We start from the raw sequence: 26,338 nt of genomic DNA on the forward strand, positions 1-26,338 counted from the left end.
AGATAAACAGCTTAACAGATTCCATGATATATTCATGGCTTCTCATTGAATTCTACTTGAAGTAGTTTAATTGATTTCTCATTATATCCATGATTTCTCATGGAATTCTGTTTGAGGCCAGATAAAAAGTGTATCTAATTCCTCGATTGATTCCATGACATATCCATGACCTTTCATTGAATTCAGCTTGAAACCAGATAAGAAGTTTAACTGATTTCATGTTACATCCATGATTTCTCAAGAAATTCTGTTTGAGACCAGATAAGCAGTTAAACTGATTCCATGTTATATCCATGACCTATCATGGTTAATTTAAAAGTATGATCATAAGTTGAACTAATTCCATGATTTAACTATAAGTTTCCATTTCTAAGAGAATCCAAATTCTAGGGTTCATAATTTTCCAAGTTTTCACAATTTATCCATTACTTTAACAAATGGCCATATCTGATAAGCATGATTATTTTCCATGCTCCCCTGTCAATATCTTCAACTTACCTTCAAGACTGCCTCCTCAATGTCATCCACCCTTGCTTTAGTGGCATCATCGACTTTGCCTCCTTTAACCTGGGATAATTTCTCCTTCTGTGATATTGGGATGGAGGGTACCACTGAGGCCTCTTGTGCAGCCTTCTGTTTCACCGTTTCAAGCTCATCTTGCAGCTGAGCATATTTGCCTTGGAATTCTTGCCTGATCATCTGAACATCTCTCACCCTAAAGGTAAAAATGAAATGAATGAATGATATTAATAGATGGATGCATGGATAAATCAATCAATCAATCAAAATATGTATATAGTATCCATGCTTTTTTTTACTTTCTATGCACTGTTTGAATGTTACATGTTTGTAATAAACTTCTCTCCCTTCCCCTATTTCGCTCTTTGCCTACCTGGTCTGTTCGTCTCCCAAATCTTGGATCACAGCTAATCCTCTAATCCCTCCCCCTTGTCTCCCTCTTTCCTACCTCTCCTTTTCCTCTAATTCTACCGACCTTCTCATATCCTCCATTTTACTTTTATTAGATCTGATCATCACTCAAATCTCTTATTCCAGCTGTCCCCTTCTCCCTTACCCCTAAATACCCCCCCCTCCTTTCCTACCTGTCTTTTCCCTCTGATTCTACTAGTCCTTTCATATCCTCCTGTATACTTCCATCATTATTCCTGTTCATCACTCATATCTCTTAATCCAGCTAATCCCCTTCTCCCTTACCCCATTATATCCCCCCTTTCCTACCTGTGTTTGCCCTCTGATTCTACTAGCCCTTTTATATCCTCCTGTATACTTTATTCATGTTCATCACTCATATCTCTTAACCCAGCTAATCCCTTTCTCAATTACCCCATTATATCCCCCCTTTCCCTACCTGTCTTTTCCCTCTAATTCTACTAGTCCTTTCATATCCTCCAGTATACTTTCATCTCCCATATCTTACAGCTAATCCTCTAATCCCTCCCTCTTATCTCCCTCTTTCCTACCTCTCTTTTCCCTCTGATTCTACTAGTCCTATCATATCATCCTGTATACTATTTTTGGATCTGTTCATCACTCAAATCTCTTAATTCGACTAATCCCCTTCTCACTTACCCCCATTATATGCCCCCTTTTCCCTACCTGTCTTTTCCCTCTGATTCTACTAAGTCCTTTCATATCCTCCTGTATACTTTCATTGGTCCTGTTCATCACCCAAATCTCTTAATCCAGCTAATCCCCTCATCCTTTACCCCAATGCATCCTCCTTTACCCCACTACATCCCCTTTTCCCTACCTGTCTTTTCCCTCTGATTCTACTAGTCCTTTCATATCCTCCTGTATACTTTCATTGGTCCTGTTCATCTCCCTAATCTCTGGTCCCAGCTCATCCATCCTCTCCCTGATAGCTTTCAATTTCTTCTCGGCACTGTCCCTCCAATCGTTCACCTCCTCGAGCTGCTCTTTCTGTTCTTCAATTGCCTTTTTGGATTCCTAAATTGCAGTCACCAAAGAGAAAACAATGAAAGTAGATATTAATGGAAACCTTCAACAATTTCGGTTATTTACCACGAAAGAGTAAACAGAACAAAATGACCAAATTTAAACGCATCAACCTAGAACGGTGTTAAAGAGGTCCCTCAAACCCTACACAACAGTGTGTGGACTTTTGTAGTCTTCATTTGTTGTTGTTTTTTCAAAACAAGCAAGTCTATTAGTAAAGGCCAAAGAAATTGTACTTGGGACCAACCTTGCTCTGCCTAACTTCCTTAATTACATCAGACCTAAACTGACAATTTTAAAAATCATACACAGTCTTCACCCACTATTGGGCTTGCATCGACCGACTGTTTTTCGCATAGTGACACGTCTAAAAGGGCAACAATCTTTTTTATTCTCTTTTCTTTTGCAAATCAGTCATACAAGATCTCCTTCACTTGACTATGCATAATAAGGAACCGTGCCTTAGAATTCGGGTCACTGGGGCTACCCTCTCCCGATTGACGGATATAGGCCGGTACTCGTGATGATAAAAGAGGAATCTCGACGTTTAGCCGTGCAATTCAGGAAGTGACAACCATCCTAGGCCAAATTCCACGCCATACAGAACTGATAATAATGCATGGAACAGATGGACTACCCCAGTAATGCTGCACCAGCTAGACGACCTTTGACCTGTTCAGGTAGAGCAGACCATCATCTCAGGTACACTGCAGTCCCACATGTAGTGTCAGTAAACCTAAAAGTACAGTTGTAGATGATATTCATCAATATTTTCTTAGTTCTTGTTTTCAAAGTGTAGGTACACTTCTAGTTAAAATAAAGTGCAAGACAATATATACATATTTATATATGTATGTATATATATATATCTGTATTTATAAATATGTGGACATATATATTTATATGTAAATATATATATATATAAATTTGAGATCCGGCTGTAGGAATAACAAATGATTTCGAGTTGGTTAGAATCATGTTTGATCTCTAGAGTAAGGCAAATATGTCACCAAAAACAGAACTAGTAATGTTCGATACAGGTGACAAACGCCTACAGTGGAATTACGACCTTCCTTACTGGTTTCGAACCTCTGGACATACAATCAATGTCCATCGCCTAATTGGTTAGGGTGTCTGTATATAAAGCGGGAGGCCCAGGTTCGAATCCCGGTGGAGGCTGGAAGTTTTTTCACTGTTCGTGATTTTCCAACTCATTACGATTTTCATTTATATATATATATATATATATATATATATATATATATATATATATATATATATATATATATATATATATATATAGTTGGGGGGTGGGGGGTTGTTATACATTGATCCATTATTGTTCAAGTATGGAATGTAGCTTCAAGAAGTGCTCAGCTTTCTTCCCGTTACGTACTGTGATGACTATTAAAAAACATGTGATGTATGCAGCAGCACTGACCAGTGTACAACAGAAGCATCTTCCAAATTCAAAACCAAACAATGTCAAATTAGCTAAAATGAAATGGGGTATGGAAGGGGGGGGGAAGTAAAGAAGTAACTATGTCCTTTAAACACATACTGTACCTCGTTCTCTTTATCAACCAAAGCTGCATTCAAGGCCTGTACAAGAGAGAAAAATCATCAGAAAGTGTGAAATTTCTAATATACAATCAGGAGAAACATCCCAACCAAGTCATTTTTATTTCAGCTTCTAATACATAATGACACATACTATGTGGGACAAATGTTTATCATGTTTTGATTTTGTTTTTGTGCCGACAGGAAAAACAATACACCTCAAGTGATTTACTTTAAAAAAAAAGATCCATGAAACCTGAACCAACTTTTGTCTCAGAAACTATTCACAAGTCTTTTTGGCCAACAAATTGTTCAGAATCACAACACACTCTACAAATAGTGAGGTCAGTGATGATGAAAGTTCAACATTTAACCTACATGCCAAAAACAGAAAGGTTGGACAGCACACGTCTGTTGGATGTTAAGTATTCCCATCGAATCCACAACGACAAACAGAATGTCAAAAATACAGACTGTGGAGTCGTTACATCAACTCACAGTCGAAACCTGGATTATCTGGAAAACTGTATTACATCTTGGTCCAGGATTATCTGGATTGGAAGATCCAACTTTTTCTGGACTTAAGTTGTGTTATAAATTGTGATAGGCAAACATTGTTACAATTTGACTTTCAAAAATGGCAACTACTGTAGGGTGTCTTTTAGTACAACTACATATATGTATATAAGCACAGTAGATAAATTTAGAGGGCATACATAATTTACCGTGTACTGCTGTACTGAAGCTGCCTGTCATTTTGATAATACGATATAAGTACAGTTGATACTGCACTCTAAGATCACACAAACTTCAGATCAGAATACCTTTTTCCCTACCCCCCTCCATTAATCCTCTCTTTGTCCCTCCACTATTTATCTCCTACCTCTCTTCTCCCCCTGTTGGTTTCTTTCTTTCTACTCTCCATCCCTTGTCTACTTATAACCCCCTTTCATCTATCTCATTGTGTTCACCGTGCTCATTAACCTGTCTGTATTTCTGTGCGTGACTTTGTCCCTTCTGTTACTGTTACTTGTCATTCAGCCTCTGCCGAAGATCCTGTTAGGATCGAAACGTCAGGCCAACTTACTTTTACACATTCTCTTAATACACAGGCTCTCTAGTGGACAAGCAGTTTGCTAACAGATTTATTTTATTAAGAATAACTTTCGAAGCACTTTACAGGCGGACTGCTTTAAAAGACTCTTACATAGTCCATTTTTTAGCAAAACTACAGCACAGTGTACAAAACTTTTTTCTCCAAATTTTCAAAAACTGGACAACCTCCAGTAAGTCCAAATAATCCAGTATCTACTGTTTATTCATGTTTCCCATAAAGAGACGGAAAAAAGAGAAAAAAATGTGCGAAAACATGAGATATTATGTGTAGTTTGATCGAATGTTATTTTTTCACCTCTTGAATTTTCTCGTCTACAGATTCCTCCTGGGCCGTAATCCTGACCTGCAAGCCGACCAATCTAGCATCTAAATCTGCTAGACCTCTAACACCACCTTGACTGTTTTCTACAATTAATGCCCGGATCCTCTCTTGGTACTAAAAAAGAAATCAGATGAGAAATGAAATTTTTACATCATCACTTCTCCCATCAGAAACAGAAATGTTGATGACGACGGGGGGCGGGGGAGGAGAGGAGGCTTCATTGTGGCAGGGGAAAGGGAAAGGGACGGTTGTGTGGCATGATGATACAATTACTAATATTATACTGCATTCATAAAACAGCAATTTGCAACAGATGGAAAGAGATATCGTAACTGTTACACATGAACTTCTGTTAGTTGTCTAACAATTTGCCAAAGTACGAAAGAAATTGAACTGACACAACTTTGCAAATACGCTAAAAGTTTCTTGTTGTTATTATTTACGACTAAGAAGAGCAACAGATAGTGTGAGCAAAAGCCATCTGTCTTAAAAATAACCATTCTGCTTCTGAAAGTCATAAACAACAGATGTTCAAGATATTTGGTCAATGCATAGTAACTTTACAATGTTAGAATTTGTGTTTAAGTTTACATCATGACAGTCGACATCTATCGTCACCTACTACGTAATACTTTAAATACATACGAAAGAAATCATGACAAAGTCCTAGTGAACCTATTGACCAAACACATACTTTTCCTTTAAATGTCTTAAAATCTAATTTTCGAACCCTCTTGGTATTTTGCATTGTGTCTTGCTACTTTTGCAGCAATGCTCTGAAATTGTGGTTTTTCGTCGTGGCAACAACGACACCTGATTTGGCTTGTCAATTCTTGAGATGAGTGACACACACCCTTCAAAGTTTCAAACTTTATGCTATTCATACAAATATTACTTCTGGTTAATGCATTAATATAATATAACGTGTTAGTTACATATATTAGTTACTACACATATATGTTAATACACATCTCTAGTTACATGTATTTAGTTAATATATTTACACATACATAGTTAATATACATATATATGTTAGTATACATCTCTATTTACATACAAATATAAATAATATATAATATATGTATATATAATGTATATGTATATATAATATATGTATACATCTTTAGTTAACACATTTATATATATATATGTTACTATACACCTTCAGTAAACATATTGTTAATATATCTACACATATATATTTAATACATACATATATATAAATATATATATATATATATCTCTCTCTATATATATATATATATATATATATATAGATAATATATATATAAATATATAGATATATGTTAGTACACATCTCTACTTAATACATAATTAATATATTTACACAAACGAAAACATAAAAATATTAAAACAAAAACAAAGAAGGAAACCGTTCAAACCCATAAAACTTGTGAACACAAGTATTAATAGAGTATTAACAATATTTTGTTTCCATAAACAACAGGGAAAATTGTTTCAAGGAAGTCTCTGACAGAAATGCAGAGGACATGTTATCGCTAAGCACGACAGATTACCGAGCCTAAGTAACCATAGCAACAACAAAAGCCACTGGCACTCGCTGACGACAAACATGGATATACAGTTCAAGGCAAACCTCAGATGGGTTGTTATCTATCTGCTGTTCGGCCTCGTCCAGTAACTCCTGCTCGTATTCCACCAGCTTCGTCGGATCGATATCCTTCAAGGAATCCAGCCAGCGCTGAATTTCGTAGCCGTCCGCCTTACCCAGATGAGGCAGGTTCGGCAGGGAGGATCGACCGTCATCGTGGTCCACCTTGATCTGAGACTGTTCTTCGTTCTGCTCCGGGATGCTCGCGAGGGCCTTGCTCTCGGGTGCGGACGACGACCTAAGCTTAACCGTGGAGGTCAGTCTTGGAAGAGTACCGACGGAATTTGGCTTTTTACCCATCGTGAACAGAACCAGGCACAAGAGCAGGAGATACTCCTTTTGTAACGTCGCATGCTGAGGTCACCATAGCAACCAAAGATAAATCAGCCGATGTTATCGCATAGCAGAACGGTACAGAGTCAAGAAACACACCTTTTTTTCTCTCTCTTAATTTTCTGTGCTCACACGTAATAAACTTTAGAAGATGGTTCATAAATATATACCATAGATGACCTAAGGCATCCTCACAACTACTTGTCAGTGAATTGGAATGAACATATTTTTTTTGGGGGGGAGGGGGCGATCAAAGACTAGTGAATAAAGTAAGGGATTTTATAAAAATATCTTTCTGCCTTTTGAAAGATATTTAATGCTGAATAGTATAACCAAAGTTTCATAAACGTTTTGAGATATTGATGCAAGTCTCTGATAACCTAGCTAGTACCTACGCTAAAATGTGTCTACATTACATCCAGAGATCAATCTGTATTAGTAATGAATAATATTCCATGTACCTCATTAGTTATGGTGTAACTTTTAATTTGAGATCAATCTTTGCCACACGTCTTTGTTAATGACACCTGATGAAGAAACACTGTTGGTAATGTTCAATGTTCCCTGTACCTCATTAATGAGGATAACCTATAATACTTCATTACTACTAACCACACTACTAGCCATAAGTCATTAATAAGTTACTGTTAATTATGTAACATGACTAATAATCACTGGTTGTTTCACATCATCATTGATCATGTTACTAGTTTGATGATCAAACTGTAGTCACCTACACCTCATTGTTATTATAAATACTTCCCATACCTTTGTGCTATGAATAATGTTAGATATATCTTATTATTATGATCAATGTTATAGACACAACTCATTATTGTGAACAATGGTAGCCATGCCTCATTACTATTATCAATGTTAGCCATACCTCATTATTATTTTCAATGTTAGCCATACCTAATTACTATTATCAATGTTAGTCATACCTCATTACTATTATCAATGTTTGCCAATCCTCCTTGTCATTATCAATGTTAGGCATACCACATTATGATTTAAAATCAATGGCCATACCTAATTAATATCATCAATGTTAGCCATCATTCATTATTATTATTATCAATGTCAGCCTTCCTCATTATCATCATTAATGTTAGTCATACCTCAGAATTATTATCAATTTTATCCATACCTCAGTATTATTATCAATGTTAGCCATACCTCAGTATTATTATTAATGTTAGCCATACCTCAGTATTTTTATGATCTGTTAGCCATACCTCAGTATTATTATTAATGTTAGGCATACCTCAGTATTTTTAAGATTAATGTTAGTCACACGTCAGTATTGTTATAATTTATGTTACCCACACCTCATTATTTTATGATCCATGTTAGTCATAACTCAATATGATTATCAATGTAAGCCACACCTCAGTTTTATTAATGTTAGACATACCTCAGTATTTTTATGATCAATGTTAGACATACCTCAGTATTTTTATGATCAATGTTAGACATACCTCAGTATTTTTATGAACAATGTTAGTCATACCTCAGTATTATTATCAATTTGATCCATACCTCAGTATTATTATTAATGTTATCCATACCTCAGTGTTATTATCAATGTTTCCTCAGTATTTTTTATGATCCATGTTAGCCATACCTCAGTGTTTGCTGATGACACCTGCTCATTAATTCCACCGATGGCTTGCTGGAGGGTAGAGATTGCCACACCTAGTTTCTCCTGGACGTCTTCAATCTTATCCTCAATCTGTTTGTCTTGACTTTGCCTGTGATGTCATAAGCAGTATGAAAATAATTTTAAAAATATGCTGGTTTGGAGAAAAAAATCTGACCAAGATTATTCCAGTAACAGAAAATAGTAAATTTAGTGCACTTTTGTATTAAGAGGTATTCTAAACATAAAATTGACTGATGCAACATAGCATATACAAACAAAAAGTAGCTGGATACTTTTGCAGCATACTTTCTCTCAACATTCTCAACTGCATTAACACAGGTATGTCTAAATGAACACATTTAAAACACTTAAAATCAAATCCATTGAAACTGTCTTGTAGTTTCGTACATTTATGTCAATTCAAGAGCTTTTACTCGCTTGCGTAATCAATGGCGCCTTACTGAGTATCGTGGTTAGGCCTTAGGAACCAATTTTCAAAGCGAGCGTATTCAGTCCTACAGGAAGCGGTTAACTTAAAACTTGTATATTAGATAGTTTTGAGGTTACTGAATAATAATCCCTGCCTTCGTTATACCTTTAAATAACGAAATTAATAAGCACTCTTTGAGTACAGCAGTTACAAAATGCAGCATCTTCTTTGTCCACTTCAAATAGATTGCAAACATCATGCTTGCTTGCTCCTTTGCCTTCTGTTAAATGGACCCTTGGTCAGTTAGAAAGGGGGAGAGGGGAGGGTGGGTGGGAAAGAAAAGTAAGTAAAACTGTTCACCTAGACTTAATTTCAGCTTTCATGACCTGTTCCAGTTGTTTCTTGGTGTCCACCTGTTGTTTCTCTAATTTATCGACAACATCACCGACTTTGCTGAGACTGCCTACATTCTTGTGTCTGTCGAGCTGTGAGAAAAAAGGAACCAAAACGAGAGTTACATCATAACATAGATGTTGGGAGTCCAGCCTGTACAATTTGGAAGACTTTTTAACAAAAACTCAAATTAAAATGCCAGCCCCAATGGAAAGCAGGTCTTTTGGCATTCACCCACCCCCTTCCTTTCCCCACCCTTGTCAAAAGAAACAAAAGCAGTTGTCTATAAAAAACAACACATAGGAACTTGCATTTTGAGATCATTATAGATGGGTAATTCATTTTATGATACTAAACAGCCATATTTGTAAGTGAGCAAAAAGAATAGCTTGCAGCTTTTACACTTCATTTTTGAGTGGCTATTCTGTAAACAGAATCAGCTCACACTGGATTTGTTTTATTATTATTTGGAAGACCCCTTTCAGAAAGAAAACCCATTAAATTTCTTCTTATGATGAACATATTCTATACTTTAACATTTAGCTCACATTGCTACAATCCCCCCCCCAAAAAAAAAAACTAATATGTTAGAACTGCTTGCAACTAATACCCTTTGATATCTATAGCCCTGGTTCTTTTGCAAAGTGAGGGTCTTGACAATTTTAAGGGTTGCCAATTTTTCTTTGGAAATTTGTCCAAAAATTTGAAAGCAAAGGATTGCCAATTTTTGTGGAAAAGGTGAAGAAATTGTGAAGTTGCTTCAAACCTTGGCTTCCCCAGGCCACAGTATCTGTCACTGAGAGGTCACAAATATTTTGAAGGTCAAAAATTGGGGTCACAAAGCAAAAATGTTTGAATACCAGGAATGCATAGGACTGGTTTTTATTGATCACAATTCAGCAACAAGCCTCCCCCACACCCTGCAAACAGTGATAAAACATGATGACACACATGAAAGAAATGGTTCATAAGAATCCTCTATTAAACATTTATGATATTTATCATCAGGCCCTCTTCTCACCTTCTGGCCCTCTCGGACATGTAGAACTTCTTCCTCCGTCAGTTTCTGTAGAGCACCCCATCTTTTCTCGTTTTCCTCCCTCATGGCCTGCTCGTGGGCGATTCTCGCTGCTTGCTCGGCATGTAGATACTAAAATAGCAAAATTGCATTAATTATCATATTTCGATAATCTAGGACAGTCCTTGGTAAACACGAATGGCCATCAGCTATGACAAGCTGAGCACATATCCTGTATTTGTGTTTCTCTGTTAACTGTTGCTATGGTTACCCATCTACAGGATTTGTCCTTGACAATTTCCATGTCTGCATTAAAGGTAGGTTTCATTTAAAGTGAATAAAAAAAATTAACAGCCTTATTAATACAAACCTGAATATTTTAACTACCCTGATTATTTAATTGAGTCTTTTATCATGCTAATAAGTTATTATTTACCTTCGAAAAGACAAACCAATCTGACATTTCCTATGATATGTCAATGAATATTCTGTTGTCTAAATAATACTGAAATGAATAAAACTATAATGAATCTCCATTCACCTTGATATGAAAGGTGATCTTACCTCACCTCAGGGCGGTAGGAGCTGGGGAGCACTGGGGGCACCTGCCTCCCCCCCCCCACTTTTTTTCCAAAATAGCAAATCTGCACTACTGGCAAATAAAATGTGCCCCATTGATGAAGAACTGTCTTTTGGATATCTTAAGCCTTTGTTAATTTTAATATTTTAGTTTAATTATTTAAATTTAGTCTGTACATGCTATTTTTAAAATGGCATCCCATATCTTTACGTAGCACAGTGACATGATCATAAACAATCTCACTGAATAGTATTGACAGCATACTAACACATAATATATTTAAGTGATATGGCCGGTGTGTATCGGTTTATAGCATAATGAGTGGTGTTTGTGGAATGAGAAAGTGCCCCTCTGATGTTGTGCCCCCCCCCCCACTTTTTGGAAGCTTCCTACCAACCTGCCTCACCTATAATACAAAGACAAACCCTCCTCACCTGAAATATAACCCTGAATCTTTAAAACCTCTGATATGAAAGGTAATCTCTTTCAGCTTATGATACAAGAATTTTTACCTTCCCATGTGAATTTTTTCTCTTTTATGAAATCACCCTCGTACGTTGAGCATCGTGTATTTATGTGGGCGAAGAAAACGATAAAAAAAAAAATAAAAAAAGCTGTTGATGATCTCGAACTGACCTTTTCGATGTTTGCAAATTTTTGTTGAGCTTCTTCCCTCAGCCTGATTTCTTTGGACAGAATCTTTCTGCTGACCTCCTCTGCAATCTCTGCGATCTTGCCTTGCATCTTCAGCCGTTCGTTGTCTGCAGCGTGCTCTCGTTCTCGTTGGATGACATCCAGAGCATGCATGGATTCGTCCCGTTTCCGAGATTGTTCGTGCACCTGGCTCTGGATTTCGTTGATTCTGAACACCGGATGGTGAGATGGAGAGAAACGTTACTACTCCCTTTGTGAATTCGGCGAGCCGTTCCATTTGGCTCGAAAAAATTAAAGATTTTATGTGAAAATATTTTTACATATTTTTATCATGGTTTCACCTGGATAGGGTGACCAAAATAGTGTTTTGTGTGTAAAAGCAAGGGTGCCCTTCATGTGTGGAGACAGGTTGACTTATGGAATTCTCAGGGTTAAAAACAATGCAATCGGACAACTGCTCCCCCCCCCCACCCCAGTTGTGCGTATTGACAATAGTGTACACTGTCAAGTTTCTCAGGACCAGATATGGTAAATCAATCATTAGCTAGAAAGTATTATGTTTGAAATATTATGAAAATGAAGGACATTCTGTTTGCCTTCTGTATGGGTACTTTGTGTACAGTGTTTAATTGTATGCAGGCAGTTGAAAAGCATTGGAAAGATACATCAGGTCCACTTACACCATTATTATCCTGTCCTATAAACACTCAGCCAAGAATAACCCATTACCAATGTTCCTTCTTCTCAATAATTTGAAAGAAATGCTTACGTTTGATTCTGTGATCAAAGCTTACAAGGTTTGGCCTAATAAGAACCAATTTCAATAAGTTTTTTAATTTTTAATACTAATCTTCTTTGTTTTTCACAAATATTTTCATACGGTTTTATACCTCAACTGTGTGGTTTGTTCTTGTTGCCTCCTCTCGGTTTCTTCGGTGGTTACCCGGTTTCTCAGGTCCATTAAAACGTCTCGAACTTCTCCTAACCTGAGAAATGTATAATGTGCAAATCACAAATATCAAAATTTTTTATAATGAAACTTTATAAATGAAATTTTTATAATGAAACTGCAAAATCAAAGTGGTCAGGACTAGCACATTGTGATGAAATTAATTTGTAAAGCAATATTAAATTGCTGTGACAAAACATTTATATTGCAAAAGACCTTGGGTTTCAACAGACTTCTCTCTTCCCCTGTATTATTAAACTCTTTTTTCCTCTCAAGATCAATATTTTTAGTCTGAGGAGTGAAACGAATGGCTTAATTAAGTCGGCTCTCACCCTGGCCGAGATCGGCTCACAAAGGCTTCCAGTGGCGCGATCAATAAATATTGCTTTTCGGTATTATGAAACCATAATAACAAACTAACATGAGGAAACTAATGGCAAGGTAGCTTTACTTTCTGTGTCGCAAACTAGAAAAATTATAAACATGCTTGAAAGTTGTATCTACCAACTTGTAACTGACACTCCCTTTATATCTTATTTTGTTCGATTCCAATCGGTTTCATGAGTATTAAATATCTGACATGTCCAAATTTTGTTGCAAACCAGTAATAAATGTAAAAATGCTGTTTTTCAGTCGTTGACAAATGTAAAGAGAAATTTATACGGAAGTATACACACAATGAATAATTTAATCAAACTTATGCACAATTTATTATATTAATAGCAGTCAGATTTCAAGGTATTAGTGTCAAAAGAGTAGCAACAATAATGAATGAATAATTGAGCTTGCTATGAAGAGCACACAACACAAAGCTGCCAGACAAAAGGAAATCATGAAACTTGGAAAATATCTTTTCTTAAAACTGTTAGGCTCACTCGATTATTTATTCGCAACTCAAGTATGTAAATTCCGTTCACTAGGAACTAAGCTTTTCATGGATCGACTATCATTAACCCCTTTTCAAATTTTTGGATTTTCTTTTGATAAAGAGTCCAATAAATTGGTGGCAGTTCTTTCCCTTTATCTTGTCGAACATATACTTTAGTAAACAAACCAGGAGGTATTGAACGGGGGAAAATGCAATTTTTCACTGCATTTTCAGCATTCCAGTCTGAAGAAGACCTTTATAAAGCTGTAATGAATGTTTTAATTGTAATTAAACATCAATCATAAATAATATTCATTAACAAATGAAATCCACATCAAACATCTTAGCCAAAAAAAACAAAAAAACATCATAGATGTTTTGGTCCCCTCCCCACCCTCCTCCAAAAAAGAAATGAAAAAAAAAGTAGACAACATAAAATGGAAATATTAAGCGAAATGAAAGCAGCAATTTTACCTAGCGTCTAACTGTGATCTGAGAAGCGATGTAGACTGTTCGGAAGTATGTTGGCTTTCGTGGCTCTTTCGTTGGTTTTCCAGCTGAGGATCGGTGATGCGAGATGACGCAAAACGAAATGAAAGAAACGAGCACATTGAAGACTAAAAAAAGACATGGAAAGACTAAAAAAAAAAAAAAAATCCCCCAAAAAGATGAGAAAACTAGTAAAGCTGCTCATGATGGATGACATCATATCTGTAATATTATATTAATAAATATGAACAGATAGTGAAAACTAACTAAAAGAGAAAAGGGGCAGGTAGGGGTTTGCACGTGGGCACCTCACAAGATATATATATTTAAACAGGTTTAAACAGACGTTAGCCTTCGATAAATCTTGAAAGACCAAGGCAAAGAGGGGGGGACAACATATTGAAGAATTTGATGCAGAGAGGTAGAGTTCTATACTAGACGCCATAGAGGAGAACGTGTATAATGAAACCAGCTGGAAAAAACGGAGTAAACCATTTCACTCATTTGATTTTTTTTTATCTTGTCTCACCTCTTGTCGACCTGAACCCTGTGTTCTTTCAGGGCTGTTTCATGATATGGTTCAGGTATCTGTGCCAACAGTTTGTTAGTCTGACATTGTAAGCATAAATTATTAAATTAATAAATTATCCAAATGATAACCAAAGAATGCAATCTCTGAATGATCGCTAACAAAACATCTTTCAGACTGGGCAAAGGCCTTATAAACCTAGAACAAATAAACAACGCATCATATTTATTAACTCATATCAGAGATCTGAGAGATTCTTTCAGGCAATGAATAACTCCACTCACCTCTCTCTTTTTTTCTTAAATTAAGGAAACTTTTGTTTCCATTTGTAAGAAATCAAAACTTAAACTGAAGTCAGGAACTACAAGTTTTTTGGAGTTTAACGATGCAAAATGGGTCCCAGGGAAATACAATTTGGGTCCTTGTCTCTTCATGGTTTTCATGGTAGAAGTTAAACAAAACATGTGCCCACCTGTGCTTTTTTTACTATTAGCTAGTGTAAAAAGCTTTGATATATTTGCAGCAGCAACTTATTTTTTGTCAATGAGAATAAATAAAGCAATGAATGAAGAATGAAATAAATAAGTCAACGCATAGCGATCCTGCGATGTATGAATGAGTCTCCAGTCTGACATACACAAGAACCTTGATATTTTTTTCTTTTTTTCTTGATAAACCATCAACTTAGGCATCTCCATCACCCAGTTTAAAGGAGACACCAATCCAACCATCATTATTAATCTCTGTCATAGAGATAACTCTCAAGAACAACTCACCCCCAACCCCCCCCCCCCCACCTTCCCTCCTCACCTCATCCTCCAGTCAAGAGAACAAACCTAACAATCACTATTGATCTCTGTGATAGAGATTAACTCTCACAAACACCTTCTCCAAACAGCTAATAAAGATCTAAAATTCCATTCTGGAGGTATCATAGATTTTATGTTTCTTCACACAACGGCTGGAGACTTGATAAAGTCTAAATATGACATCATTGAGCCACATATATACACACAAAGCTGGAGACTTGAGCAAGTCTAAATGTGACATTAATGAGCCACATATATACACAAGGCTGGAGACTTGAGCAAGTCTAAATATGACATCACTGAGCCACATGTGCATGGATTTGTTGTACCTATCAACTTTATTAAATTGAATGTTTTGGTTCCAAACATGGCCACTTAAAAAGTGATGACTAATTGATGACAGACAAAGGCAACTGTTTCAAAAGACAACAAAAAGGTTGAAGAATTATTACCTTCTGTTGATTTGAAAATGAGATGATGATCCGAGAGCAGCAAAAGGCAAAAAGAAAAGAGAAAAAGTTTAATGATATCATGTGAAGTAGATGTCGTCATGGAAATAGATTTAGGGTGTCACATTTTACATTAATATTTGAAAATTAAGGTTTTGTTTTATCCTAAACTAATAACTTTGATCCACATCTTTTTGCACTTGTGTAGGAATATTGTCAATTTGCATAGCAACTTTGATTTGCACTATTTAATAAATTAATACTCACATCTTACCAAAACAACCATTTTCACAGTGTGGAATCGCATGCTTGTATGGACAAAACATGGTTTTCCGATAATCCTTCACATACAGAGTTTTACACATGTATGTAATGATGAGCTAAAGTATGGGATAAAATGCTAGCTATTAACCACATCACACCACAATCAGTTTGTTTCACAAAACAATAGTTTGTACGTTTACAATGATCACAATTTGTCCATTCCCCCCCCCCCTTTCTTTTGGTTATTAACATATTTTAAAATTTAGAATATTGCAAATGAAAGCCAGGAGAAGACAAGGTATACACCCGATACGCGCAATTTAATGTAATAGAGACTCGCTGATACAGTTGATATTATGACCTTTCAAGTCCTTCTTAACACAGTAAGGATGGACATAGGCCATATTCCTATTCCTGGAGATGTTCACGGTGTGGGAGTATATTTCAGTTTGGATGACTTACGACCTGCCTCTGTTCTTCCTCCAGACGCTTAGTCCTCTCTTTGATGTCGTGGAGGGTTCCGTTAGATTCGATGGAATGGGCATCTTGTTTACTCTTCACTTGACGGAGTTCATCCACCAGGGTGGTGGTGGCTCTCTCTAGCTGCTCTCGCAACCTGTTGGCCTCGTCCAGGTCGTTCCGGAGTTCGGCAATCCTGGTCAAGCCAAAATGGAGAAGAGACTGTATTAGAGCTTTGAATGGTTAAGGAACGGGTGGGGGTGGGGGTGGGGTGGGCGGGATGGGGGTAAATGTTAGAAGATGGATGAGTTGCTAAGTTACAATTATCTAGGCAGTTTGCAAAGTGCACTTGCAGTGCACAAATGGAATCTAGGTTAATAGCGACGTCGTTTTTCAGTTGGGTTTTATGAACTACACCTAGAGATAAATTATTAGCTAAATTAGATAAATTAAAGCAGTTAAAAAAAAAAGAGAAGAGAAAAGGAAAACAGAACAGAATCTAAGATCAACTCTTATCTTCAACCTTTCACCTACTACCATCTCCATGATTTAATGTGCGATAAAAAACTGATATATGAGATCCAAGACCTGCCTTTCCCCTACTGATATTCTACCACTGAGAAACATCACATAAAAACTAAATTTTGCAGCCACGATGAAAATAATTGTAAACTTATATGTTAAAGTAATTTCTTCATAAAAGTGAAAATTAAATGAATCCTTGTGGGCCGCCAATGATATTCTCATGCCAAACATCTAGGCACACTGGTTACTCCTTCAGGAGCTGTTAACCATTAAACTGTATTCTCACATGTAACCATGACAGAATCATACATACTTAGTCATTTGTTGATCTCGTTTGGCCACTAACTCCTGCTGGCTTCCCAAGACTGCTTGTTCGACCTGTTTGGTGTGATTCACGAGCGCGCCCACTGCCGTCCTCTCATCAGCTACTTTTTCTTCGGCTCTCTTCAGCCTGGCCCCCAGCTGCCCCACCAGGTCATTGCTTCCACGTATATTTTCTGTCAGCTGCTGACGAGCCTGCCTTTCAGCCTGGAGGGCTTCTTCTGTCCTTCTCTGTGCTGCTTTCAATTCACCTACAGGAAGGGTAAGGAAACATCGTAACAGATATATCCAAAAATTACCTGGTGTGGATAATTATGAACATGAACTTACCTGTCCTCACACACAACTGCACTCTCGCTCTCCACCGTGTCTAGAGCATCTGGTAATTTTTTAGGACCGCCCTCTACTAGTGACCAGACCAATCCGGTCTACCGACCTCCTTATCATGAAATACTGAGAGTACAGTTGTTGTGGGGAGACATGTAAGTGAGTAAGTACACTAAAAACCTGATATCCCCATATATATATCTCATGGAAGTATGTAAAAATACCTTGTGAGACTAATATCAACACATCCATTAAATGCAATGAAAATTTCAACATAAATTTGTGTGAAAACTGTGTGGTTCTGGTGATATGTTGGGGGAAAAATAACTGGTATGGTACAAATTCAGTAAAGTATTGAATTGCACACAGTTCCTTTAAAGTCATCATGAAGGTGGCCTTCCTTAAACTTAAGTATGCTACAAATTACCAGAATTTGCCCCCGAAAAATGCTTTCCTGCGAATTCTAAAGCTCAAAATTAATCTAATATGATGAGAAAACCTGTTCACCTTGAGGATTGTTTCAGTGATATAAGATGCTCTGAAAGAGATGAACGTTTTCCGTCCTTTTCACACATTGGGAGCATAACAAAAGATTTGTACAATGTCCACTGTTAAATAGCTGAACACTGCCTTTTTTATTTCATGCACTTTTTCACCTTTTGTTAGTTTTTAGAAAGCTCTCTTTGTTTGCAACCTTTTTCATTTTGTCCATTAACCTCATAGTTTAAGACACAAAGTTGTGGAAAATGTCTGAAATGTTTCTTAGCAAAAGTTTGTTACTCTGAAAGCTATCGTTTCGAAACAAGGCTTTACAGACCTGATCAATACGGTTGCTGTAGAGTTTTGAAGATTCAAAAATAAAAAAGTAGAAAATTGTGTCTAAGAAATGTGATTAAAATTTGACAATAAGCATTATTGATCATTCAAAGACTGCATCATTACAAAATTTACTTAAGATGATAATACCATGCAATTATGATATAAGGTTGTCTAGTGATTTTGTGTCAAAAAAAATAAAGATGTAGTACATTTTGATCTTCAGTTTGATTTAAAAGTAGAAAGAACCCCCCCAAAAAAAACTGACCTTGAAGTCTGACTACTTCCTCAAGTAACGCTCGGTTTGATTGCTCCACCAAGGAAAGCCTGCCCTCAACTTGCCTGACCCTGCCATCGCCCAGGTCCCCCACCATCGGCGGCTGGTCGATTTGGGACAATTGGGTCCTGCGTCCCCCGTAGGGAATCATCTGGTTTTCAGCTGTCGGCTGAGGGGAATTCTCAGCAGGTATAGCTGGTAGTGGTGCTCCAAATTTGGAGAGGTAAGCATTCCTACTGTTAGCAGAATAATCAGCTCGGCTTGGATCTCTGGATGGGGGGGGGGGGGGGGTGGTTGGAGAAGAAGAAATGGAGAGAATGCATTAATTTCTTGCTAGTGTATACTGTACATAGATACATTTAAACCTTTATGACCCTATCAAATCCAGTTTTCCTGTAAAAAATTACTTCTAAATACTGGGACATCAGGGCTAATTAGTTCAGTGCCAAAGCATTACTGGTCACTATAGGGAACCCATAGATTGATATAAACATATATATTGATACTGACTTCGGGATTTCAAAATTCTAGTTTATAGAATTTTCTCTGATGTCAATCTTCTTTGTTGACAAACTTCTACACAATGACCACAAAAGTCAAGACCTAAGTAAAATATCATGGATAAACATGTTTTGTTGAGTACTGCTATAAACTGTGTAAACTTGCAAAGTATTTACACCATTAACCTACAAAGGTCCAAACCTCCATACAAAAGCTGCTTAACTAACTTTATTCATACTACTTCCTTTGGGTTTTTTTTTCCATACAGTCAACCGCTTTAATACTAGGCAACTCTTCAAGGTGAGCTGGCATTGCCATTAGCATGAGGTTGCAGTCCATTTACTGTATCACCACCTAAATGTATGTACTGTATCCTTAGCAAAATCTGGTGCTTCACAATTCACACTCAAATGATCAGTTGAGATCTATTTTGTTAAAAAAAAAGGTTTTTATAAAAGCAAAAATGTGGAATGAGATGATGAGTCTACTTTTAGTTTGAACTTCTTAAAAAGAAAAGCAATCTACTGAAAAGAGCTATCAAAGGAGCAAATTTGGTAGAATTTTATACATGTGCCCAGTTGTGTGATAACCTTAGGCTACTATCTATAGGTAATCCCAGTAGCAAATGCCATAAGGTAATTAAGAGCCTAATGGTTGTTGTCATGACAACAGCTGCTGCACTTCTCAAATAAACTGGAGATAAAAAATTTCATTACACTTGGAATGAAGAGCTGGCTTTATAGCAGCTTTTTGAGTTGATTGTGATATCAATCAAATTTGTTGAAGATCTGAAATTATTCTTTTGACAGACTGATCCATCATGTCTTTTCATAATCATTTATAAATATATTATGTACAAAACACAGTCACTTAAATTTGGTTTTGGTTGTATGTTAGTATGTGAGATGATGGCTATGTGAGATGATTTTATTGTCGTCTTTGTAAAAGAGGAACATCACATTATTCAAATGATATATGTGGGCTTTGTAATTAGAGGTTAACTTATGTGCTAAAGTGCTAAAATAAGGAATTTTGATGAGCGTAACACTCTACACCATAGTTTGCACACTTGTATTTAATGAGTTTTTCCTAGATTTATAAAAACTTAAAATGTGTATATCTTGGAAACTAAAAGAACTTTTCAAAGAATTTTGACAGATCGTTGAATGAACTTATCACACACAACAACTGTCCTGAATATGGGGCAAACTGGCTAAGTGTCTGTAGTACTTAAAAGATAACCAGGTCGGTGCTAAATATGCCACAAAACAGAAAATGTATGATGAGTTCATGCATGAAAGCCTTCCTAAATTAAAGGTCATAACTGCAGACACTTTACATAAGAAATTAACAGCAGACATTATTGTCATTAGTGGGTGCTTTTGATTGCAATATTGATTAATAGCATTTCCCTTGTATTGAGGAAACATTTCCTGTATTCGATATGAATCATAGTGAATCTGTTCAATACTTGAAGGAACCAGGTCGGTAGTGAAACATGGTTTCCTATATAGTGAACCCAAGATGCAGTGATGTAAATTTAGAGAGGGGGCGGGGGGTGGAAGGGATTTCCTACTGCACTTTTTTAGAGACCATGTATGTTTGTTTGTGTATGAAATAATGTGTGCATATGAAAATACTGTTTAAATCTTCAAGTTTGAGTTTGTGGGTACAACAATGCTATAAACCTTCCCTACTTTAGCAGGTCTATAGTGGTTTGCATACACCGAAGATGTGATATAAACCAGCAAGATTCTTCTAAGAAGTTTACAAATTGTGATGCATCTATAACTTTAAACTAGTAAAGATGTTCCTGGGAACTGTCACTTTGTAAATCTATGATACCCAGAGTGCCACTAAGACCTGAAACCAACTTTTACTTTGTTCTTCTTTTCACATTAAAATTCAAGGTATAATGTTGGCAGCATTGGACACTGCCATCATTTGGTCACGTTATGAGGGTCAATATTTTATAGTCAGCATAAATTTGCAAATCTATCCATCTCCAAATATCGAAATTAAATATTGTACCTCAAGAAGATACACATATATGTGCCTCCACGATGTCATATTAAGACTTTATCCAGTCTTCAAATGGACTTACATTTTTGATACACATATGTGTATCATATATGTTTCACATTAAATCTTGATCCAGTCTTCGAATGGACTAAGATTTTTGATACATGTGTCATACATGTGCCTCCAGGATGACATATTAAGACTTGATCCATTCTTCAAAATGGAGTAAGGTTTTTGATAGCTGTATGGGAAAGTTGTTCATGACAATTTTTCTCTATCAGACTGTCACACAGACCTATAATGATTGGATGAATTTTGCTCCTATAAAACTTGGATGAAAACAGTTTCTATGGATACAAGTAGATGCTGCCCCCCCCCCCTCTCCCCCTCCACCTCACTTTTAATGGTCTAATGTTTTTGACAAGTAAATCAAGCTTTGATAACTGCAGCCACACAAATTTAAGTCTATAAACCAACACCGCTTGTCATTTTACTAAATGATAATTTGCCCAAATGAAACACATACATGTAAAAAATATCAGACTTCCCCTACTTGTAGAAGTCTCTTCCCTGCTGATTTCTGGGTACTAAAACATCAAACGAAAAAAACTGGCGCAATCCTAAATTTACACAATAAAAGACAACTGAAACCGCTAGCACAGGAATGATTCTTTGATCTCATCCTGTCCCTTAGGTCTCACCTAGGAAACAATATTTATCAACTTTTTTAATAATCTGTTTATGATATCCAAGCCACTTTTTTCTCTCACTTATTTTCTTATGAATTCTCAGGTGTCAGCAATCATAAATTGTTGAGCATAGTGAAGTAGAATCGACCCCATATAATACAACAACATTTTTAGATAACAGTAATAGGAAAACATAAAAAATTAAAAAAAAAGAAGAAAGAATAGTTTTACCTTCTTTGTGCATAGAAATAGCTCATTTCCAAAAGCAACAAATACTCAAATTCACAAAGTACATGTTTCAATAATAATCAAAAGGCCTGTTCCATCTGTTTGAATCCGTCAGAAATATATTTCCCAAATTACATATAACTAACCAAAAAAGTTGTTCCAAGCCTATCATTGCTTCATTACACCACTCAACTTCACAATTTGCATCAAGTTACACCTTAGACCATAAATTGCATAGAGATCTCAAGTACACAATTTTGTTGCTAGGCAACATCCCAACAGCTAATTTAGAAATAACTTGATTTTTTTTTTCATTTTGGTTCTATCAAGAATACTCCTCTTTAGAAAATATGTTAAAATTCTCCAGCATAAGAAGAAGTAGCTGTTGACATTGTTGCGCGATATTGTGTTCTCGCTGGAGACGTATTCTTCAGAAAATATCAAAATCAATATATTGATTTATGTAGAACTTGCGCCCAAGTTTGAAATGAATAGTGTCGTGAACTATTAATACAATGAATGATCTTCTCTTTGTGTTCCCCGCATTTTTTTATCTATCTATCTATCTATCTATTCATTCTTTCTTTTTTCTTGAGAAAATCACTTTCACATGCTGTACTGAGGATTGAAAATTTGTTAATTAAATTCTGAGGTGGTGAATAGAAAGGAAAAAACGTGGTGTGAAAAGCTGAATTGAAGGAAAGTTAAATATTTAAAGGGATAATTAACCATAAATAATGGTATGCCGTGAAAATTACACAATTTCTTTTGTACACATATATGTGTTCAACTGCAGCATACTTGTGTCTTTAAAGGTGAACTGCATAGGAAGAAACCCTCCAACCCCCCTCCCATCTCCCCTCCCCTAAAATACAAAACAAAACCAAGAGAACAGAGTGTGTACTGGGTAGGACAAGTGTTACCTATGATCCACAATAAGAGGGCCATAGTACATATAGACCAGAACTTGAAATAACAATGAGAGGGTCAAGTGAACTCTTTTAGGACAAAAATTGCCTTGGATTGTTATCAAAAAGGCAGCCTTGGCTGGCCATCCCACAGCTAAGATTGTCTGAGACAATTGAAGTTTTAGCACAATGGGTCACCTTTACAAATCTGCCAGGAAATATCCTGTAATATTGTTGTCCAATAGTGTCAAGATGATTTGAGGTCTTTCAAGGTAGATGTTGCTATGCATTTGTATTTGTTTAAAATTCATTTAAACAAATGAAGAAGCTTATTCTTATCTATGAAATCATTTTTGCAAGAATACTGTTAGCATAATAAGCACTGATTTGGAACGGAAATTTGGGGCGTGGGGGAAGGAAGGGAGTGAGTGATGGAGGGTAGAATGATACACATTCACTGACTGCTTTGAGAAAAGGAAATTGTGTAATTCGTTTCCCCCTCCCCCACTCTAAGAACATGAGGCATACTGTAACATGACTCAGTCGTGCAGCTTACTTTGACATCCATCTTTTTATACTGCATCTGTCCTAGATACAAATCACAATTTCTTAAGACGAAACAATGCATGTTAATGTTCATACACTACAGTAACAGACAAAATTATGGAAAGGTGTGGTGAAGTGGTTAGAGTCCCTACCCCACAACCCACACCAAGAACCAAATTCTCTTAAACCTCTTCCACGATGTTGAGCAGAATCTTTTAGGATTTTGAACAGTATTTCTGAAGTCACTGTAAGCAGGTGTTTGCCCAGAATCATCACATGGATCGAGGGTTACAACTACAGGTAAGCTTCCCTGTTGGCTCCTGAACGGCTGAGATTCACTAAAAGCTAAATTTAAACTAACAGCATACTGACCTTTGATCTCCTGGATCGTCCTGTCCACCATTCAGCAACTGCCACATCTTTTGATCTTGCCCAGGTACATATCACCAACATTGATTGTCAAGTCTATTCTAGGGGAGCAAACAAAATAAGAAATGCAATAATTTATCAAGCAGAGCTGGGGTGCAAAATTTGCAAATATAATATCCAAACAAAGTATCTTCTCTTGGATTTAAAATTCGTTTGTAATTTTCTTGCATTGGTACCACAAGAACTTGTTGAAAATCTTGAGAAATTCATTTCACTTTATGACCTTTTTCTATTTTCGTCAGAACAGATGCACCTAACCCTTCAATGCATGTAAAGACTAGTGGTGGGAGGTCTTATTACATTTGACAGTTTTTTTTTTATATAGGCTAATAACCATTGCAACATCAAGAAGTAGATGAGCAAGTAACTTTATTATTTGGCTTTAAAGAGGGTAATTTAAGTAAGCAATATTTTGGAAAAAGTAAAGTTTACACTAAGTAATTATAATAATATGTCGGCTGCAAATTCTTTCTCAAGTTAAAGGCAGTCTGATTTTTTTCTAAAGCATCGTAAATATTGTCGGTCAACAGTTACATTCAAATGATGTAGTATATACACACCAATGTTGTTGTATAGCAAGTCATTGTTCTTGATGCATGTTAGAATTTAACGTAGCCCTAAATGCATTTCGACCCTAACTTAGACTAACTAGGTATAGACTTGACTACTGTAAGTTATCAGTCCTAACGTTAGGCTATTGCTAAGCAGTAAACATATTGCTAGCACGGAAAATTTAAAGAGATTGTATTTCATAAGCGTGATTTCAAAAATACAATACCACTTTAAATATTTCTGAGCCAAATAACGGCGATTTTCGAAATAATTTACCAGCTATAAATTCCCTTATATTGCTCGTTCAGTGACAGGTTTATTAGCACCAATCAAGCGTAGCTAGTCCAAACATCGCCATATTGTATCCTGTATCGAAGCAGCAAATTTACAAACACAATAAACAAATTAAAGGGGTATTTCAGAGATTACGAAATAAAACAATCAGGCGAACTAACTAAAAGAAAGACTTCAGTGATATAAAAAAAATAATAAATACGTAGAATCTGTAAGTTAAATACATCTGATTGGGTTAAGTAAGAGGACAGGCGGATTTGTTAAATACGATCATTAAATATCATGTACCAATCCTTTAACCCACATTCCTTTGCACGCCGTTTGAAGATTCACACCGTAAAATAGTACCCCGTTATACATAATAGGAACACATGAGTATTGTTTCCAACGCCGGTTGCATCTATACTGAACCCGAGACCGAAAGTCTCGCACGGTGATGGTTATCCCCTCGCTCATCAAAATAACTTGACTCATATGATCTTTCTAAGTGCATGCAACAATGAATAACTCCTTGTGCAAACGTGGTACTATTCTGTGGCGGAGCTATAGGGGTATTGGTCAAGGGGGGCGAGAATGGTCTGTAGGGGTGCTTTCGACACTATCTAAGCGGAGCGCCACCACAGGTTGGCGCGGAGCGTACAGAATTTTTTTGAGTAAAGATACTCCCTAGATCGCCGGAAATGATCTTTCCTGGCCTTGCTAATTTGCAGATAAAAGATGAATAAATAGGTCTCATCGCCAACAAAATGTGACAAATGTCAATAGGTATAGATGAGAGCGCAATAAAAAAGTCAATAATCGCGAATAAGTAAAAAGTGGTAAAAAGCTGAAAAGGGCGCCAGCAGTCCATTGAGTCCGTCAGGGGGGGGGGGGGGGGCATCCGCCCCTGACTGTATGGACGCTCCACCACTGGTACTATTTACTACATAAGGAGCTGAAAGTAGTACGTATTTTGATATATATGTAAACTATATTCATGATTACTATTTTGCATGACAAGAACAAAGTTTGCATTGATCTTACCTTTCACTCACTTTTATGGCAGTCCTGCTGAACGGGAAATTAATTTATGGAGAACTAAACATGCACCATATCTTAATTTGTTTAAAAAAATGGTTTTGATCTGCTTGTGTAAAGTAATGTTTCCTAATTAAAAAAAAATAATTAAAAAAAAAATGTTTTGAGAGTGGATGTAAGATATGTCATTAAGCTTGATCGCGAATGTTCATTATTTGAGCCCCTAACATATATTAGGGGCAAATTGCAAGACCAATGACTTAAATAGCTGATGAGCAAACACTCTGGTGACCAAACACTATGCAGACAGTGGCGGCATTAGCCAAGGCAATCTAGGAGCAAGGCAATAGGGGATGGGGAGTGTGGGGGGGGGGGTATAACACGGTTTCCTCTCAATTCCGGTCTCCTG

At 36.5% G+C, this 26,338-nt stretch overlaps 1 protein-coding gene across 1 annotated transcript in view; it reads right to left on the reverse strand.

Annotated features, from left to right (window-relative positions):
- Positions 1-24,990, reverse strand: part of LOC139959478 (uncharacterized) — a 37,434-nt gene extending 12,444 nt beyond the window's left edge. Inside the window, exons 1-16 of the mRNA XM_071957136.1 lie at positions 24,895-24,990; positions 24,010-24,107; positions 18,735-19,012; positions 17,316-17,574; positions 16,481-16,673; positions 16,355-16,357; positions 13,953-14,035; positions 12,552-12,647; positions 11,644-11,869; positions 10,431-10,559; positions 9,377-9,501; positions 8,569-8,695; positions 4,949-5,089; positions 3,544-3,579; positions 1,772-1,968; positions 499-715 (exon numbers count right to left, since the gene is read on the reverse strand). Coding sequence (XP_071813237.1) covers positions 499-715; positions 1,772-1,968; positions 3,544-3,579; positions 4,949-5,089; positions 8,569-8,695; positions 9,377-9,501; positions 10,431-10,559; positions 11,644-11,869; positions 12,552-12,647; positions 13,953-14,035; positions 16,355-16,357; positions 16,481-16,673; positions 17,316-17,574; positions 18,735-19,012; positions 24,010-24,056 — 2,157 coding nt within the window. The 5' untranslated portion in view covers positions 24,057-24,107; positions 24,895-24,990. The remainder of the gene's footprint in view (positions 1-498; positions 716-1,771; positions 1,969-3,543; positions 3,580-4,948; positions 5,090-8,568; positions 8,696-9,376; positions 9,502-10,430; positions 10,560-11,643; positions 11,870-12,551; positions 12,648-13,952; positions 14,036-16,354; positions 16,358-16,480; positions 16,674-17,315; positions 17,575-18,734; positions 19,013-24,009; positions 24,108-24,894) is intronic.
- Positions 24,991-26,338: the final 1,348 nt, after the last annotated feature.

Source organism: Apostichopus japonicus, chromosome 19 (genome assembly GCF_037975245.1).
Source record: "Apostichopus japonicus isolate 1M-3 chromosome 19, ASM3797524v1, whole genome shotgun sequence".
NCBI lineage: Eukaryota > Metazoa > Echinodermata > Holothuroidea > Aspidochirotida > Stichopodidae > Apostichopus > Apostichopus japonicus.